This window comes from Saccopteryx leptura, chromosome 3 (genome assembly GCF_036850995.1).
Source record: "Saccopteryx leptura isolate mSacLep1 chromosome 3, mSacLep1_pri_phased_curated, whole genome shotgun sequence".
Classification (NCBI taxonomy): domain Eukaryota; kingdom Metazoa; phylum Chordata; class Mammalia; order Chiroptera; family Emballonuridae; genus Saccopteryx; species Saccopteryx leptura.
This window is the reverse complement of record NC_089505.1, coordinates 208,175,487-208,196,002: the sequence shown is the minus strand read 5'-3', so window position 1 is coordinate 208,196,002 and position 20,516 is coordinate 208,175,487. Positions and strand designations below refer to the sequence as shown.

Genomic DNA, 20,516 nt, shown 5'->3' with positions numbered 1-20,516 from the left:
TAAAAAAAAATAAAATAAAGTTTTTTAAATGCAATTTTATTACTTCCAAAGATAACAATAATCCAAACATGCTAAAAAACAAACAAAAGTATTACTTTAGACTTCTGCCTAGGAATAGCAATGTGATAATATTTATTGTAAACATACTATATGACAGAGATTGCATCACCCTAATTCTATGAGTTAGGCATTATGGGTGGTACCTGCCAGCAGGAAGTGCCCACCCACACACCTATCATAATAATTCCATGTTAAGAGCCAGCAGTGGTGAAGTATCGACTGTGCTGAAGACTCTTGTCAGAGCTTTACATGTATTAACAATTAAATTCCCAACAACACCAGGAGGTGGTCTCAGCTCTACTTCTCAGATGGGAAAACTGAGGCAGAGTAATTTGTTCCACATTATTAACTGACTGGGAGTGGAAAATTTTAATTTATATCTTCATTTGCATCTTTGAACATGTCTAAATGAAATATACTGAATCAAATGGAATCTGTTCAAAAGCATGTTTTTAATTCAAAGCCACCAACTATCCTACTTTTGTAGGTATATTACACTCCAGAAATCAGCCGTCCACAAGAGGCTGAAAGCAGGTGTGGACTTCTTTCCCTACCAGACCCTGTGACACTGGAATGAAGCTATGCTCATTGTTCCTAGTCTTGCTACTTTTCTTATTCTTCTGGTCTTCCTCCTTTCAAATGAGAAGCTAATTAACTCTAATCATATTTTCTTAATAAGACTGTTCTTTTTTTATCTAGTTCCATTTTGATTACAGCTGGGTTTTCAAGTCTTCTTACCACAGGATTTGTCACTTTTCTCCATCTAATCTTTTAAATGCAAGAGTTTTTAAACACCATGCTCTGCATAATGATCGTGTATCTTTACCCCCTCAGAACTATCAGAGCAGTTGAAGAATACTGAGAAAGTAGGAGGCATGCCTGATCATTAAGCCACTTAAAAGTCATTTCTTAAAGGCAAATTTTCATACGTGATATACTTTAGTGTCTGGAAGTTTGAATTCGTACATGGAAAAGCTAAAGCTACAGAGGACCTGAGATAGCACTATCCTGTCTCTGTACATCTTCCCTTTACTTTCTTCACATCCAAAAGGGGAGGGTGTGACAAGCAAGTTCTATTTATCATGTGACTCCTCCTCTTTGGTCTCTACCCCTGCCTCCTTTCTCATCACAAATTACTTTTGAAACTTGAATTTAAAGCATAAGTATTTCAGTCTTGTTCTTTATACTTTGTGTGTGCCCATATGTGCTATTAGAAGCAAAATTTAAACTTGTATTAATTCAAATTTAGACAAATATGGGTTAAAATTTGAGTTTATGAAACCTTTTTTTTTTTTTTTTTTTTTGTATTTTTCTGAAGCTGGAAACAGGGAGGCAGTCAGACAGACTCCCACATGCACCCGACCAGGATCCACCCAGCATGCCCACCAGGGGGCGATGCTCTGCCCATCTGGGGTGTCACTCTGCTGCAACCAGAGCCATTCTAGCGCCTGAGGCAGAGGCCACAGAGCCATCCTCAGCACCTGGGCAAACTTTGCTCCAATGGAGCCTTGGCTGCGGGAGGGGAAGAGAGAGACAGAGAGGAAGGAGAGGGGGAGGGGTGGAGAAACAGATGGGCGCTTCTCCTGTGTGCCCTGGTCGGGAATTGAACCCAGGACTCCTGCACGCCAGGCCGACGCTCTACCACTGAGCCAACCGGCCAGGACCAAAACCTCTTTTTGATGGATAAGAAGGTGCACAAGAAAAAAGGACCTTAGGAACAGGATAAATTACCCTAGTATTTCTTAAGGAGTAGACCTTTCTGTCACCACCCTTTAGCCCCGATTCAGATCTATCCCCCTTTTCCTCTAAGTAAGAACCATTACACATTAGGGACACTCAAGTCAGGTTCACTGCAGGATTTTACCTATCTCTTGCCCCTATCGGAAATATTGTTTGACTTACATAAGTGTTGGTAAGCCATTGCTACCAACAGATGTGTGTCTTGTTTTTGAGCCATGTGGCAACAGCCTGTCTACCTTCTCAACTGCAGCACAGAGTTTCACCAGCACCTCTGTTCCCAATTCTGGACCCAGGTGGAAGAGCAGCAACAACAAACGCTGCCTCTGCTTCTGTTCTATGTTACCAACCTTCCATTACTCTTCTCTTATAATTAAACTCTGTAAGGACTTTCCCTGTCTGAATGACAAATGACATGTAAGTGTCCTCACCTTACTTCAAGTCTATATTGCATTGTTCCCAGAGTACTGCAGCAGTCTCCAAAACCCACCAGTTTGCAGATTACAGTCAGACCCTTCTGTTTTCTTACTTTCCACTAAAAAGCCTTCAAGTAGTTCCTCCCCCTTTGAAAAATCTTCAGTAACCCTATAATGGATTCTTCAAGTTAGGGACCTTTGGAGGGGAGCAGATGGTGAGGAAAAAGATCTGATGGGCTTTATATACTGCTCACAAACATTCAGGGGATATTTTATAGCTTCATAATCATTTTGAAATATTCCCTAATGTTTGTGAGCAGTATATATGAGCAAAAGACTTTTATCACCATATGAAAAACACCTACGCAGTAAGTGAGAAGTGTGTGAGTGTGTGTGTGTGTGTGTGTGTGTGTGTGTGCGCGCACGCACGCACGCATGCATGCATGCACATGCTATTCCTGTGTCACTGAGATCTGGCATGTAAGGCCATCTTCACAATGGTTTCAAACCGCTCTCTCTGGTTGCCACTGTGAAGCATTCTGTTTCCATACATTGGTTTGCATTCTGCCCTAGAACATATCTTGTACATTCTTGTCTGAGCAATTTACTGACCTTATTTATCTCATTCTAGCTACACTAGAGGCTTATGTTAAACAATTTAAAGATGAATATTCATCCTAATTAGTACTATTTATCATAATTAGTATATCTCAGAGAATATAACACTCCACTCCCAAGAATAAGCTATTCTTTCACAAAAAGACTTAACGGCTTTCTTCCTGCCCTGACATTGAGAGCTGCAAGGCTCTCAGGCCCATGTTGTAAGAGTAAACCACTTACTTGCTTACTTTACTATTAAAAATTCCTTGTTTTAAACATATATATTTATCCATCAGTCTAAAATTTTTTTAACAATTCATTGATCCTTCTTATTGTGATCCACTAAGGAATTACTTGGAACACAAGCTGAAATAAATTAGGGGGCAATCTACCTATGCTGTGAATTTGGACAGTTTTACAATATTTTCTTTTTTTTCAGAGTTTGAGCATTAGCAGGGAAGTATAGAAACTTTATAGTCATAGTGAGAAATTGCCTTTTAAATGTCTCTCTATAGTTATTTGATAAGAATAATGAATAAATACTAGTAGGAAAACACGACTATAGAACTAAACTGCATTCTATTTTTTTCTTTTTTCTAGGTGAGAGGAGGGATAGAGAGATAGACTCACGCATGCGCCCTGACCTAGATCCACCTGGCAACCCCACCAGGAGCCAATTCTGGATGCTCAAGTACTGAGCTATTTTTAGCAACTGAGGCTGATACGCTCCAATGGAGCTATCCTCAGTGCCCGGGGCCACGCTTGAACCAATCAAGCCACTGACTGCAGGAGAGAAAGAGGGAGAGAAGGGGAAGAGGGAGAGAAGGGAGAAAGGGAGAGGAGGGAAGCAGATGGTCACTTCTCCTGTGTACCCTGACTGGGAATTGAACCTGGAACATCGATACGCTGGGCCGAAGTTCTATCCACTAAACAACCAGCTAGGACCTAAACTGGATTCTAAGGTTTACTTCTGCTGCTTAAGAAAGTTAAACTGACCGACAGAGTTTTCTGTCAGATAAAGGTAAGTAGCCCTATGGTTACTGAACCGGAGGTGCATGGAGGAGAAGTGACACTAGAAAGGACTTGACATAACACATGCACACGAAATGAAAAACTGGTTTACTTACCAGAGCTGCTTCCCAGCCCCACTGCCTATATCTTGGATCGTGAGTGAATCGCCACAGGTACCAATACGTTTCAATGACTTCTGGTCGGAGGATGTAATACTTCTCAGCCTGCCGGACTGCCACAGCCTCGACTGCACCATCAAACTTGAAGGACTCGGGACCCAGCTTTAAGGCTGTAACACGACAAAAGAAATAAATGAGAAAATAAACTATGCGTGTTTGTATGCCGAAGCTTTTTCCTCCCCTGAAGGGATAGGGGATGAAATAGTTATTGTTGTCCTTTGTTTTATTTTTATTGTTGCTGTTTTGCAAAATCAGTCACTTTATAAGATCCACATTTGGTTTTCTTATAATAGACTTTTAAATATTCCTATTATTCTGACATGAAATCTCTCTCATAAATAATGTACATCAACTGTTAAATCTCCATATACTGACAAGAGTCCAGTAGTCCTTTGGAAACGAATGCAAAGGCAGACAGAAGCACATTACATGTTCTGTTTTGTTCCAAAATAAAATGAGACTGTACTGTATAGAACTATTTTTTAAAAAGTCAACACAATTTTGCCTGACTGGTGGTGGTGCAGTGGATAGGTTGTCGACTTGGGATGCTGAGGACCCAGGTTTGAATCCCTGAGGTTGCCAGCTTGAGCACGGGGTTGCTGGCTTGAGCGAGAGATCAGAGACATGATCCTATGGTCGCTGGCTTGAAACCCAAGGTCGCTGGCTTGAGCAAAGGGTCACTGGCTTAGCTGGAGCCCCCTGGTCAAGGCACGTATGAGAAAGCAATCAATGAATAACTAAAGTAACTCAACTACGAACTGATGCTTCTCATCTCTCTCTTTTCTGTCTGTCTCCAACTAGCTTAAGAAAAAAAAATATTAAAAAACAGTGGAACAAAGGAATTTTGAATCTCAGTTCACATGTTCTTTCCATAATCACAGTCTTTCATATCAGCAACAACAATGTCATTATAAAATATGATGATCAGAAATATAATACAAGCCCTGGCCGGTTGGCTCAGCGGTAGAGCATCGGCCTAGCGTGCGGAGGACCCGGGTTTGATTCCCGGCCAGGGCACAGGAGAAGCGCCCATTTGCTTCTCCACCCCTCCGCCGCGCTTTCCTCTCTGTCTCTCTCTTCCCCTCCCGCAGCCAAGGCTCCATTGGAGCAAACATGGCCCGGGTGCTGGGGATGGCTCTGTGGCCTCTGCCTCAGGCGCTAGAGTGGCTCTGGTCGCAACATGGCGACGCCCAGGATGGGCAGAGCATCGCCCCCTGATGGGCAGAGCGTCGCCCCATGGTGGGCGTGCCAGGTGGATCCCGGTCGGGCGCATGCGGGAGTCTGTCTGACTGTCTCTCCCTGTTTCCAGCTTCAGAAAAATGAAAAAAAAAAAAAAAAAAAGAAATATAATACAGAGAATTTTTTCATAACTTTAGTATTCTATGAATTTCATACTTTCACCTATAAGCAACCAGTGTAATGCTTGACATATAATAGGTGCTCCATGTTTAATGGGGTAAATGATTAATTATAACAACTATGGTATATTTTGAATATGCCTGTTATATTTTAAGATCTTCCTATTTTATAACAATTATTTGATTTGTGGTCAAAATCTGAATAATAACAAGCCTTATTATGGGTACTAACACAAACACTGAATATCCATCCTGGTCCTTAACGTGTTACTAACTGGAGTTCTATTTTAAGTACATATTTAATACTCTATATCATCAACATGATAACACAATTTAGTTTCTATTTGTAACTCGGATCATTGATTTTACATGAATTATATACCAACACTTAAACTACCCTAAAATAAGATCTCTTTTGATTTAGTTAATTTTATGAAATGGAAGCCCTGACTTAGTTACTGAGGAAATTAAAGGGTTAATTATACCATAAGTTCAATTTCTTATTATATAAAAATAATTTGACAGTTTTTAAAACAGAATAAATTTTATGCCAGTTGTATTTGTGTCATGGTACCTGATGTAAAATTAACCCTAAAACAGAAATTCAGTTGTTTAATATATGGACAATTCAACTTCTGAAATCACAAACAGGAATCATTGATTTTTATTCTTTCAGGGAACTCATTACCCATTATTTCATATAGAAACATACATTTTTAAAGCCACAGAAAACCTTGAAAGGTCTAGTTCAGTTTTCCTCAATCTTATTTTAAAGCATTTAAAAAATCTAATTGCCTTTTTTCTCCATGAAATTTTAATAATACATACTGTTTACCTATATATAACTGTATGTACATCTATGCTTTGTATATAAAAAAACTATTTTTCACCCCCAAGAATCAATTATTGTCACTGCTGAGAATCATCCCATTTTCCAAGTAAGGATAAAGCCCAGGAAATATTACATATTTGCCTAAAGCAATGCCAGAGAATCTTTTTAGTTAAAGGCACAAACAACTCAAAAAATTATTGGTAAACTAAGAGAGAAACTGCTAGTTACCTAGATACCAATTATACAATCAATATAACCACTACTATCTTATTTTCACAAGAGAATAGGCAAGGCATGTCACCTAAATCAGTTAATTTTGTGTCCTCTTTAAAGTAACTATTTTTATAGAAGCTGAATTGAATGGCTAAATAGATTCTTACTATATTAAAATAAATACTGTTATCCCACATATCCCCAAATGTCCTAGCTCTTGATTTTAAAACAACTTCTTCAAAATCTTTATTAACAGAAACAGTAGCAGAATTCAGTAATAATAAAAAGAAAATGATGCAGGAATACATTTCCAGAATTAAAATTCAAGTTCTTAAGAAAATAATTTATTGTATTAAACTCTTTTGAAATAAAAATGTCTATATATTTTCCTTCTAACTCCTGAACATATTTTTATCTTCTAGGATATTTTAGACTAAGTAATTGGTGTTAATATTCTTACCAGTTCTGTCATAAGACTCATGACATGTATGTGCAATTTCCGCCCCTAGCTCTAAATAATGACCAGCTTTGTCCCTGGAACCATCTGCTCCTAGTGCAAACATTCCCCCAGCAAAGCAGGCCAGATGCCCCATCTTCCTCTCCAGGTGCCCGTTCTTCCACTCTCCAATGAAGGTGAGGCCTCCACGGGACTTCTTAATGAGATGTTTTTCTATAGCCTATAAGAAAGAGTAACTATTCAAAATTTCAGAAGCAAAATATTAAGAGTTCAAACTTACTGCATCCTTCTGACTATAAGACCTGGGTAATATATTCTACAGAGCAGTACCTTTTCCAAACTGAGAGGCTTAATTTACAATAAGTAAGTTTTGGAATGAATAATCAAGTTGCACATATTTGAACAAATATCCCAATCACTACTTTAACAAAACAAGGTATAAGAGGGGAGAATAGTTTAAAGATCATCTTTCTTCTTGAGCTAAAATAATCAGTCAATTGAGATCACGATGACATATTAAAACCCAAAGGCTCTGTGGATTTATTTTCTATTTCATTCAACAAAAACTGAATAGAAAGAATACCTAAGATAATCAGAAAAATATACTTTGATAATTAGTAATGGTTTCTCCTTTGTTGTATAACTATACCTCTACTAAAAGTACTTTAAAAAGGCACCATTAGGTAAGATACCTTATATGTTATAAAGCTTAGGAAACTAGTTGTAAGTTCAAATTTAACTGCTTAATCCCTTACTTTGCAAAGTGAGGCATTATTTTGGATGTTGTGCCATGTTTAGGAGAGGCCATGTGGTCCATCCTCCTGGAATGTCCATTTTACTCAAAATACATGGGGATGGCAAGAGAAATATTTTATATTAAACTTGAATATAAAAAAGTAGAGTCCAACAATTACATTTAATTTTTTAAATGAGATTTGTAAGAGCTTTGTTACTTTGGACTACGTTCTCACACATCGCTGATGGAATCTATGGATTCTCTTCCTCTAGAGATAGTTTTATGGGAAAGATTAAGAAACTGCGTTAATTCAGTTCTCTTTGGTAGACCTTATTATATAATTAGAGACTAATTTCCTGACAATAAAAAGGAACTTAAATTAACTCACATTTTTACTGTGGGGTTTTCTCTAACAAGCTCAGTAACAATCAGCTTTGGAAAAATTTATTCTATTTTCTTTATAATAATGTTTTACAGAATTTTAAGTACTATGCCTTATTCATCATCATCTTATATGCCACAAAGCCTGTAAGTATAATACGCACTCAATAAATGTTTAATTAATAAGTCATTTTATAAATAAATGGTAAAAAATTGTATTTCACCTGTTAGGGGAATGAGGAGTGGTTGATAAGCTTAATTAGGGGCTACTGGATTATGAATGTTCATTGTTTGCTTTAACCACAGCACTCTGAAGCACAAATGAGAAGACTAGTGTGTGAGTACAGGGACCACACCCTTCACCTGTGGACCTATGGCATCTAGAATGTGTTCCACATGTGAGGCACTCAGTAAATACCTAAAGGAGCATATCCAGTTTGATACCAAACCACTTTATGATACTTTTGTCATTTTGTTATTTTTGTTCATTATAAAACAAATCTTACTATAATTAAAAGTTACCAAACATATCCATGGATCTAGTAGAATTAAAGTAAAAAGTAGATATAAAGATAGGACTTTTGACCAGTAACTCACTTGTAAGGCTCTCTTCTCTCTAAAAAATGACAAATGTCTAAGAGTTTAACTTATATAAAATGCCAAACTATTGAATTACAATTAAGAGTAATATTATTGCCCTCTATTCAACAAACCTTCATAAATAATGCATTACTTTCTTATTCCTTAAAAAGTATGTTTTTCTTAATTATTTCAAAAATTAAAGACTAAATAAAAACTTGATCAGAGTAGGGGACCTGAAGATGGCAGTGGAGTATGCAGATGCACAGACTCTCAGCTCACACCACCAAACTGGATCACAAACTAATTTAGGAACAATCAGCGTGTAAAACTAACTCTGGACTACAAGACCAGCTCTCAAAAACCAAGGAGCAAAGAAGAAGCCACACTGAGCCTGACATCTCTCCAGCTCCAATCAGCACAACAAGACACAGCTGAAAACAAGAAGTGAGGAGGAGGGGCCTCCATGGAGATCTGAGATACACCTCCTTCTACTGAAGCAGAGAAAGCACCCCGCCCCCAGAGAGATTAACTGGCAGATTAGACCTTCAGAGTCTCAGGTTACACCCACTGCATTCCTGTATAGTTTCAAATAAGCCCTCTGCTGAGATCAGTAAACAAGACTATAACTAAGAAGAAAACAAACAAATCAAGACTTCAAAGCAGCCCAAATCCAAAAGTGGATTACTAATAACAGCTGATGCCAACCCAAGAAGACCTAGAAATAACACAACTGAAAATTGGAGGCAGACAACACCAAACTTAGACTCAGCCAGCACTACAAACAAAACACACAGACATAATGAGAAGACAGAGAAGTGCAATCCAAATGAAACCACAAGAGAAATCTCCAGAAAAGGAACTGAGTGATATGGAAATAACCAAACAGCCAGATGCAGAGTTTAGAATAATGATTGTTAAGATGCTTAGCGATCTTAGAACAACAATGGATGGTCATTACGAACACTTAAATAAAGAGATAGCAAGTATAAAAAAGGACATTGAAATATTAAAAAAGAATCAGTCGGAGGTGACAAATATAATATCAGAATTGAAGACCACAATGGAAGGAATTAAAAGCAGGATGGATGAAGCTGAGGATCAAATCAGTGAGTTGGAGGACAAGATGAACAAAGGCACGAAAGCAGAGCAGAAAAAAGAGAGACTCAAAAAGTCTGAGGAAACTCTGAGAGATCTGTGACAACATGGAGAGAAATAACATCCGAAGATAAGAAACAGGGATAGAGACTTTATTCAATCAAATCATAGCTGAAAACTTCCCTAAATTGATGCAAGGAAGGGTCTCACAAGTTCAAGAAGCACAGAGAACTCCATTAAAGAGAAACCCAAAAAGACCTACACCAAGACACATCATATTTAAAATACCAAAGCTAAATGATAAAGAGAAAATATTAAAAGCTGCTAGAGAAAAGAAGGCTAACACCTACAAAGGAGCTCATAAGGATGACATCCGACTTCTCAACAGAAACACTTGAGGCCAGAAGGGAATGGCAAGAAATATTCAAAGTAATGCAGAACAAGAACCTACAACCAAGACTACTTTATCCAGCAAGGCTATCATTTAAAGTTGAAGGAGAAATAAAAAGTTCCCCAGACAAAAAAAACTCAAGGAATTCATTACAACCAAACCAATGCTGCAGGAAATGTTAAGGGGCCTGTTGTAAACAGATCAAAGTGGGAAAAGAATATAGCAAAAGAGGAATACAGCTTTAAAGAATAAAATGGCAATAAACAATTACATATCAATAATAACCTTAAATGTAGATGGATTAAATGATCCAATCAAAAGATATAAGTTAGCTGCATGGATAAGAAAACAGGACCCTTATATATGCTGTCTACAAGAGACATACCTTAAAACAAAAGATGCACATAGACTGAAGGTAAAAGGATAGAAAAAAATATTTCATGCAACCTGACCAGGCGATGGCACAGTGGATAGAGCGTCGGACTGGAATGCTGAGGACCCAGGTTCGAGACCCCGAGGTCACCAGCTTGAGTGTGGGCTCATCTGGTTTGAGCAAAAGCTCACCAACTTGGACCCAAGGTTGCTGGCTTGAGCAAGGGGTTACTCAGTCTGCTGAAGGCCCGTGGTCAAGGCACATATGAGAAAGCAATCAATGAACAACTAAGGTGTAGCAATGTGCAATGAAAAACTAATGATTGATGCTTCCCATCTCTCCATTCCTGTCTGTCTGTCCCTCTCTCTGACTCTCTGTCTCTGTAAAAAAAAAACAACAAAAAAAACTTCATGCAAATGGGAATGAAAAAAAACCTGGGGTAGCAATACTTATATCAGACAAAATGGACTTTAAAACAAAGACTATAGTAAGAGATAAAGGAGGTCACTACATAATGATAAAGGGAACAATCCAACAGAAAGATATAACCATCATAAATATCTACGCACCTAATATAGGAGCACATAAATATATAAAGCAGACTTTGATGGATATAAAGGGCGAGATCAACAGCAATACTATAATAGTAGGAGATTTCTATACCCCACTAACATCACTAGATAGATCCTCAAGAAAGAAAATTAACAAAGAAACAGCAGACTTAAAGGACACACTAGATCAACTTGATTTAATAGATATCTTTAGAACTTTTCACCCTAAGGCAACAGAATATATATTCTTTTCAAGTGCTCATGGTACATTCTCTAAGATAGACCACATGTTAGGACACAAAAGCAATCTCAACAAATTTAAGAAGATTGAAATCATATCAAGCATTTTCTCTGATCACAATGGCATGAAACTAGAAATCAACCACAACAGAAAAACTGAAAAATACTCAAGCACATGGAAATTAAATAGCATGTTATTAAACAACGAATGGGTTAACAATTAAATCAAGGAATAAATAAAAAAATTCCTAGAAAGAAATGATAATGAGCAAACAACAACTCAAAATTTATGGGACACAGCAAAAGCAGTCCTGAGAGGGAAGTTCATAGCACTATAGGCATTCCTTAAGAAGCTTGAAAAAGCTAAAATAAACAACCAAACCCTTCATCTAAAAGAACTAGAAAAAGAACAGCAAGTAAGGCTCAGAGGTAGTAGAAGGAAGGACCTAATAAAGATCAGAGCAGAAATAAATGACATAAAAGGTAAAGAAACAATATGGAGGATCAATGAAACCAAGAGCTGGTTCTTTGAAAGGGTAAACAAGATCGATGAATCTTTAACAAGATTCACCAAGAAAAGGAGAGGACTCAAATAAATAAAATTAGAAATGAGAGTGGAGAAATAACCACCGACACAACAGAAAAACAAAATATTGTAAGAAAATACTATGAAGAACTGTATGCCCAAAAATTAACCAAGGTGAAATGGACAAATTCCTTGAAAGATATAATCTTCCAAAATCAATCTGGAAGAATCAGAAAACCTAAACAGACCGATTACAACAAAAGAAATCAAAACAGTTATCAAAAAGCTCCCAAAAAACAAAACTCCTGGGCCCGATGGCTTCATTGGCGAATTCTACCAAATAGTCAAAGAAGAACTAACTCCTATCCTTCTCAAGCTATTTCAAAAAATTCAGGAGGAAGGAATACTTCCAAGTTCCTTTTTTGAGGAGAGCATAATTCTGATTCCAAAACCAGGCAAAGACAACACAAAGAAAGAAAATTATAGGCCAATATCCCTGATGAATTTAGATGCTAAAATCCTCAACAAAATACTAGCAAACTGGATCCAGCAATACATGAAAAAAGTCATTCATCATGATCAAGTGGGATTTATTCTGGGGAGGCAAGGATGGTACAACATTTGTAAATCAATTAATATGATTCACCACATAAACAAAAGGAAGGAGGAAAAACCACATGATAAGTTCAATAGATGCAGAAAAAGCATTTGATAAAATCCAGCACCCATTTATGATCAAAACTCTTAGCAAAGTGGGAATATACCTCTCAACATGATAAAGGCCATCTATGACAAACCCACAGCCAACATTATAATTAATGGACAAAAATGAAAAGAAATTCCCCTAAAATCAGGAACAAGGCAAGGATGCCCCCTTTCACCACTCTTATTCAACATAGTACTGGAAGTCCTAGCTACAGCAATCAGACAAGAAGAAGAAATAAAAGGCATCCAAATTAGAAAAGAAGAAGTAAAACTCTCATTATTTGCAGATGATATGATACTGTATATAGAAAACCCCAAAGTTTCAGTCAAAAAACTACTAGACCTGATGAATTCAGCAAGGTGGCAGGATATAAAATTAATGCACAGAAATTACAGGCATTTTTATACACGAACAATGAACTGTCAGAAAGATAAATTAAGGAAACAATCCCCTTCACTATTGCAACAACAAAAAATAAAGTGCCTAGGAGTAAATTTAACCAAGGAGGTTAAAGACTTGTACTCAGAAAATCATAAAACATTGATAAAAGAAATCAAGGAAGACACAAACAAGTGGAAGCATATACCGTGTTCATGGTTAGGAAAATAAGCATCATTAAAATGTCTATATTACCCAAAGCAATTTATAAATTCAATGCAATACCAATTAAAATACCAATGACATACTTCAAAGATATAGAACACATACTCCAAAAATTTATATGGTACCAAAAAAGAACACGAATAGCCTCAGCAATCTTAAAAAAGAAGAATAAAGTGGGAGGTATCACACTTCCTGATATCAAGTTATACTACAAGGCCATTGTACTTAAAACAGCCTGGTACTGGCATAAGAACAGCCATATAGATCAATGGAACAGAACAGAGAACCCAGAAATAACCCCCACATCTTTATGGACAATTGATATTTGACAAAGGAGGTAAGAGCATACAGTGGAGTAAAGACAGTCTCTGCAACAAATGGTATTGGGAAAACTGGACAGCTACCTGCAAAAAAATGAAACTAGACTACCAACTTACACCATGCACAAAAATAAACTCAAAATGGATAAAGAACTTAAATGTAAATCATGAAACCATTTGTATCCTAGATGAAAATTTAGGCAGTAAACTCACCGACATCTATCGCAGCAATATTTTTGCTGAATTATCTCCACAGGCAAATGAAATAAAAGGATAAACAAATGGGACTATATCAATCTAAAAAGCTTTTGCACAGCTAAAGACAATATGAATAGAATAAAAAGACAAACCACACAATGGGAGAACATATTTGACAATACATCTGATAAGGAATTAATAACCAAAATTTATAAAGAACTTGTAAAACTCAACACCAGGAAGACAAATAATCCAATCAAAAAATGGGCACAAAAAATAAATAGACACTTCTCCAAAGAGGACATACAGTTGGCCAATAGACAAATGAAAAAATGCTCAACATCACTAATCATTAGAGAAATGCAAATTAAAACCACAATGAGATATCACCTCACACCAGTCAGAATGGTGCTCATCAACAAAACAACACACAATAGGTGCTGGCGAGGATGTGGAGAAAGGGGAACCCTCCTGCACTGCTATTGGGAATGCAGACTGGTGCAGCCACTGTGGAAAACAGTATGGAGATTCCTCAAAAAATTAGAAATAGAACTTCCCTTTGACCCAGCCATCCCACTTATAGGAATATATCCCAAGGACACCATATCACCAACTGAAAAAAAGAAATGCACCCTCATGTTTATGGCAGCATTGTTCACAATAGCAAAGATCTGGAAACAGCCCAAGTGTCTGTCGGTGGACAAGTGGATTAAAAAGCTTGGTACGTATATACAATGGAATACTGTGGGGCTATGAAAAAGAAGGAAATATTACCTTTTGCAACAATATGGAGGGACTAGAAACTATTATGTTGAGTGAAATAAGCCAGGCAGAGAAAGAAAAATATCATATGACCTCACTCATTTGAGGAATCCAATGAACAACGAGAACTGAGAAACGGAACTGAGACAGAGGAGGGATCAAAGGGACAAACCTGAAGGGAAGACGGAGGGAGCTGTAGGGAGGGTGGCAGGGGAGATGTTGAGGGGAATAGGGAGGAGGGGTGTTGCATTCGGGGTGACCCTAGATCTATGTAAACACAATTAATTAAATTAAAAAAAAAAAAAACTAAAAAAAACCAAAAACTTGATCAGAATATAAAACCTATAACTGTACATAATTTTGAAAAGAAAGCTAAGATGTACAACATTAAGTATATTATATTTCAAATTAAAATTTAATTGTTACTTTATAAGTATATTTAAAATATAAAAAACATATAAAAAATATATGTTAAGCATGACCAGGCGGTGGCGCAATGGATAGAGCGTCGGACTGGGATGCGGAGGACCCAGTTTCAAAACCCCGAGGTCGCTAGCTTGAGCACGTTCTCATCTGGTTTGAGCAAAGCTCACCAGCTTGGACTCAAGGTCGCTGACTCAAGCACGGGGTCACTCGGTCTGCTGAAGGTCTGCAGTCATGGCACATATGAGAAAGCAATCAATGAACAACTAAGGAACCACAATGAGAAATTGATGTTTCTCATCTCTCTCCATTCCTGTCTGTCTGTCCCATCTGTCCCTCTCTCTGACTCTCTCTGTCTCTGCCACAAAAAAAATATATATATATGTTAAAAATATTAAATATACTGTAGTTGTTCATTTATCAAATACTGAATAACCTATTGTTTCAGGTGTTACACAAGGTGCTGACACACTGGCAAACAAATCAGTCTGCCTTCAAGGAACCCACAGTCTATTGGGAATGGCTAAAAGCAGGGGTCCCCAAACTACGGCCCGCCCCTGAGGCCATTTATCTGGCCCCCGCCGCACTTCCGGAAGGAGCACCTCTTCCATTGGTGGTCAGCGCAGCGGCACTCACGTACACTACTACTTCCGGTGACGCGGGACGCACATGTCACAGCTCTGGAAGCGCATCATATCACTTGTTATGACTAGCAGTGACAAATATGGAACCAGACATTGACCATCTCATTAGACAAAAGCAGGCCCATAGTTCCCATTGAAATACTGGTCAGTTTGTTGATTTAAATTTACCTGTTCTTTATTTTAAATATTGTATTTGTTCCCGTTTTGTTTTTTTACTTTAAAATAAGATATGTGCAGTGTGCACAGGGATTTGTTCATAGTTTTTTTTTTATAGTCCGGCCCTTGAGGGACAGTGAACTGGCCCCCTGTGTAAAAAGTTTGGGGACCCCTGGCTAAGAGCTTTGTATTTTCAACACTATGATTCTAAGACTACTACATTCTTCCTAGAGATGACTTTTCCAAGTCATAAAACCTTCTAGGCCTAAAGTTTAATAACACAATAACTTTCCAAAATGTAAGAATTTTTGAATTTTTGAAGTCACATACTAAAATGAAGATTCTTGATTATACATTAATTTAGTTCAATTTCTTAGTTAACTCAGTTCCCCAAGAAAATGTATCTAATGCCTACAATGAGCAAAGTACTACATGGTACATATTAGTTCAATTCCTCTTCATTTTTGTAAACAACTACAGAAAACTGTTTCCCTAAACAGCCGTTCTCAACCTGTGGGTCGCGCCAACCGATAGCTTTAGGCGACCCCTGTGTTTTGGTCGTTTGACCCCCGCCGGGGTCGTGACCCACAGGTTGAGAACCGCTGCCCTAAAAGGTAAAGATATAAAATAGGTAATAAAATCCTTGGTACAATTTAAAAACAAACAACAACTATAACTCTAAATACTGACTGATGACTACAGTCAGAATTGTATATATATTTTAGTATATACAAAATATAGGACTTTAAAAAAGTGCTTAAAATCATTAAAAGGATATGTTTATACTAGATCAAAAAGCAAAGAACTTACTAAGTAATTAACAAATTTCTATTTCAGTTTTTGCTTGGAAATATCATGTGTGTTTCCAAGAATGAAACTTTTTCCAATTTCAAACTGTCAGGGCATTGTGGCATGAGGTTATATAAATGTAGTATAGTACAGTGGTTATGAGCACAGGCTCCAGAGCCAGACTGTTTGGTTCCAAGCTCCACTACTTATTAAGTGTGTGGCCTTCATCAAGTTACTGAAGCTCTCAGTGACTTAAGGTCCTCGTATGTAAGATGGCAGTAAAGACTAAATTATTTTACATGTGAAAAGGGCTTAGAACAGTGCTAGAATTAACCAACAGGCTCCCCAAAATTAGGGAATCAAGGAATGTGCAGATACTCCAGTACTTTCAGCCTTTTGTACAGTGCGTCCGTAAAGTCATGGTGCACTTTTGACCGGTCACAAGAAAGCAACAAAAGACGATAGAAATGTGAAATCTGCACCAAATAAAAGGAAAACTCTACCAGTTTCATATCTATTCAGTGCAGTTCGATGTGGGCTCATGCACAGATTTTTTAGGGCTCCTTAGGTAGCTATCCCCTACAGCCTCTACAGACTCATCACTGACTGATGGCCTACCAGAACGGGGTTTCTCCACTAAACTGCTGGTTTCCTTCAACTGCTTATCCCACCGAGTAATGTTATTCCTATGTGGTGGCGCTTCGTTATAAACGCGCCGATATTCACGTTGCACTTTGGTCACGGATTCGAATTTAGTGAGACACACAACACACTGAACTTTCCTCTGTACCGTCCACATCTCGACTGGCATGGCCATGGGCTGCTCCGCTGTATACACGGTGTTACATCATCATCTGCGCATGTGCACATGCTGCCACGTCATCCTACAGAAACTAGGAGGGTTTTCCTTTTATTTGGTGCAGATTTCACATTTCTATCATGTTTTGTTGCTTTCCTGTGACCGGTCAAAAGTGTACCATGACTTTACGGACACACTGTATAGTGCATTTTCACCAATGCAATAAAAGTTGGTTTTGCATCTCATTTGCATAATCAGACAACCTTCTTTGACTTGTTGACTGCTTTTCTGATGTTCTTGTTTAATTAAAAAAAAATCAAATGCTGCTTTTTTTATTGTTTCATATTCACTTTGAAATATCCCCTAATTTTTGTGAGCAGTATATATACGTGTTTTGCCTTTCTTATTTACCAATCAGCTCTCAATATGCAGGTTCAGTAGGTCGTTTAAAAGAAGAAATTTAATGGAAGTACATGTAGTCAGAAGTTTTTCCAGTCTCTGCAGACAATAACTGGAATTATTTTAATTATTTAATTATTTTAATTATTAAAATAAATTTTCATACATAAATATGCTACACTAAATTCTTTCAATAATTTCTTTAAAATGTCACAATAAAGGAAAATTTAATATGACTTTTATATTAAAATACTAACAAACTTTATAGCAAGTGCATATAATAAAATGCATATAAAATATTCATCTGTTATATCAAATACACTGGATATCAGTATGTTAAATTAGTAAATTTTCTGACTGTAATTACCTCAATAGCATCATCGTACATTTTTCTCGCCTCATGATCTGTTTTATCCGACATCAGCCATGCTTTCAGCAAGTATTCATAAAAACTGTCTCCCAAACCACCAACTGATGTATGATCTGTAACAAGAGAGAAAACAATGCAAAAATGTTTTTCAATTATAATGACTATTACAGGTCAATAATTTAAAAATTATATTAACAGCTTTATTTCCAACATATAGTTCAAATTTAGTCCAGTAAGAGCACATCATAATTACTCTCCCCTACACGTGTATCCAATTTGCTAGAAAATCTTTTCCTGCTAGTTGTAGTATTTCACAGTTAGTAGTCTTTTCTTTAGTCACATAGTTTGCATATTGTCACACATACAAATGTTTCCAGAACTGAAAATAATTATCCTTCATTTTTAGTGGCTTTAACTATATAAGCTATAAGATTAAATATGAGATATACTTAAATATGATGTTAACCAAAAAGAGCTCATTTTTCTATAGAGTGGTGAACAGTGATTTCTGTGCTGAAGACAGTAAATTAAAATGAATCTACAAAAAAACAAAACAAAAAAAAAAAACAGCCCAAGAATTCCTTTGCAATATTTGCTTACATTCTATAGAATGTTCCTAAATCAATACCCTTGATTACTATTTATATAGCTATTAGTACCTATTTGTCCTAGGTATATTCTTATTCTATCCCATCTATTCTAACTCGATCCAATTTAATATCACTCCCAAGGCAACCATACCCTACATCCACGAACTTTGTTTCAAAACTCACATCTTCTCTGCATGAAAAGAAAATGATCATGTATCTAATAGCCCCTTCAATCATTCATTTAGAATTATTGTTGGGTTTTTTTCAAATTAGTGAGGGAAGGATAGACTAGTCGGTAGTTTATGGCAACAACTGTCAGGGGGAAATGCATATCAATATTTTTATCTTTAGCTCACAAAAATAAATTTGTGTTGGATTAGGCCCTGGCCGGTTGGCTCAGTGCTAGAGCATCGGCATGGCGTGCGGAAGTCCTGGGTTCGATTCCTGGCCAGGGCACACAGGAGAGGCGCCCATCTGCTTCTCCACCCCTCCCCCTCTCCTTCCTCTCTGTCTCTCTCTTCCCCTCCTGCAGCGAGGCTCCATTGAAGCAAAAGATGGCCCTGGCGCTGGGGATGGCTCCATGGCCTCTGCCCCAGGCGCTAGAGTGGCTCTGGTCGCAACAGAGCGATGCCCAGATGGGCAGAGCATCGCCCCCTGGTGGGCGTGCCAGGTGGATCCCGGTCGGGCGCATGCGGGAGTCTGTCTGACTGCCTCCCCGTTTCCAGCTTCAGGAAAAAAAAAAAATTGTGGTGGATTAATGATTTCAAAGTAAACAGAAAACTTAAGTATACCAGAAAAAAATATAAGAAAATGTCTGCTCTTCTTTAGCAGATGATCTTAAACAAAACACAAAACAAAGGTGCCATAAAGGAAAAGATTTATTGTATCATATGATAGGTATAAGCTATCATAAATGAATCTGTAAGACAAGAATGAGACTGGGAGAAGATATTTGTAACATATATAATAGAAATAAGGGCTCATGTTCTACACAAAGAACTCTGAAACCTAAGGAAAACTGATACAGGGCACATATAAATAATTAACAAAAAAGAAATACAAATTGATAATTAACCTAAGAAAGGAAGCTCATCTCCATTAATGATCAGAGAAAATCAAATGAGATTTCATTTGATTTTCACAATGAGATTTAAAACAATGAGATTTCATTTTTTTCTATTTAATGTACAAACATTTTAAAAGATTAATAACAATGTTGCTAAGGTTATGGTTCACAGTTGCTGGAATTGAAGAGCAATTTTGTAGTAGCTATTAAAATTAAACCTTGGTTTTCTAGTTTTGGAATTATCCCGTAACAATACTTGTATAAATACACAGAGATTTAAATGCATCACAGCACTATTCCCACTAGCAAAATAGTAAGATTCCTCATATATCTAGGGAAGTGGCTAAATAAATTATGTCTAAACATACTCCAGCAGACCATGAAATCATTAAAGAGAATCAGGTTAATCTATAAGTCATATTGAAGGATATTTATTATATGTTGTTGAATGCAGTGGGGAGCAAAAAAGCAGGTTTCATAACAATAGTTTAATACTACTAAAAATTTATGTGTTTAAATGAATGCTATGTACACATATAAAAGGTTTGACAAGTGTCAACAGTGATTAACTCTAAGGAAGGAGCCCTTCAATTTTTACTTTATGTACTTATATTTTATTAGAATACATGTAACTTGCATAATTAAGTCATCTTTTGTTATAGAAAGTAATAAAAGGGGGAAAAGTGCCCTCATTCACTGTAGGTAATATGTCTGCTGATACTCTAATAATTCACTTGTACCTTAAACAACTTGCATCTAAAATGCTCTTATTTCTTTTTTTAACCATAAATATACATTTAATGAATTTTTACATATGTATATAGCCACAAAACCACCAAGATAAAAATATATAGCATTTCCAGTATCTAGCATCCCAAAATCTTCCTCATGTGGCTTTCAAAATCAATGCCTAACTCCAAAGATAACCATTTTTTCTGATCTCTATCATCATG

General features: G+C 37.0%; 1 protein-coding gene across 1 annotated transcript in view; it reads right to left on the bottom strand.

The window, feature by feature from the left end:
* The window catches only part of MAN1A2 (mannosidase alpha class 1A member 2), a 140,659-nt gene that overhangs the window by 22,178 nt on the left and 97,965 nt on the right, over positions 1-20,516 (bottom strand). The window contains exons 9-11 of the mRNA XM_066377284.1: positions 17,905-18,020; positions 6,867-7,083; positions 3,941-4,113 (exon numbers count right to left, since the gene is read on the bottom strand). Of these exons, the coding sequence (XP_066233381.1) occupies positions 3,941-4,113; positions 6,867-7,083; positions 17,905-18,020 (506 nt within the window). The remainder of the gene's footprint in view (positions 1-3,940; positions 4,114-6,866; positions 7,084-17,904; positions 18,021-20,516) is intronic.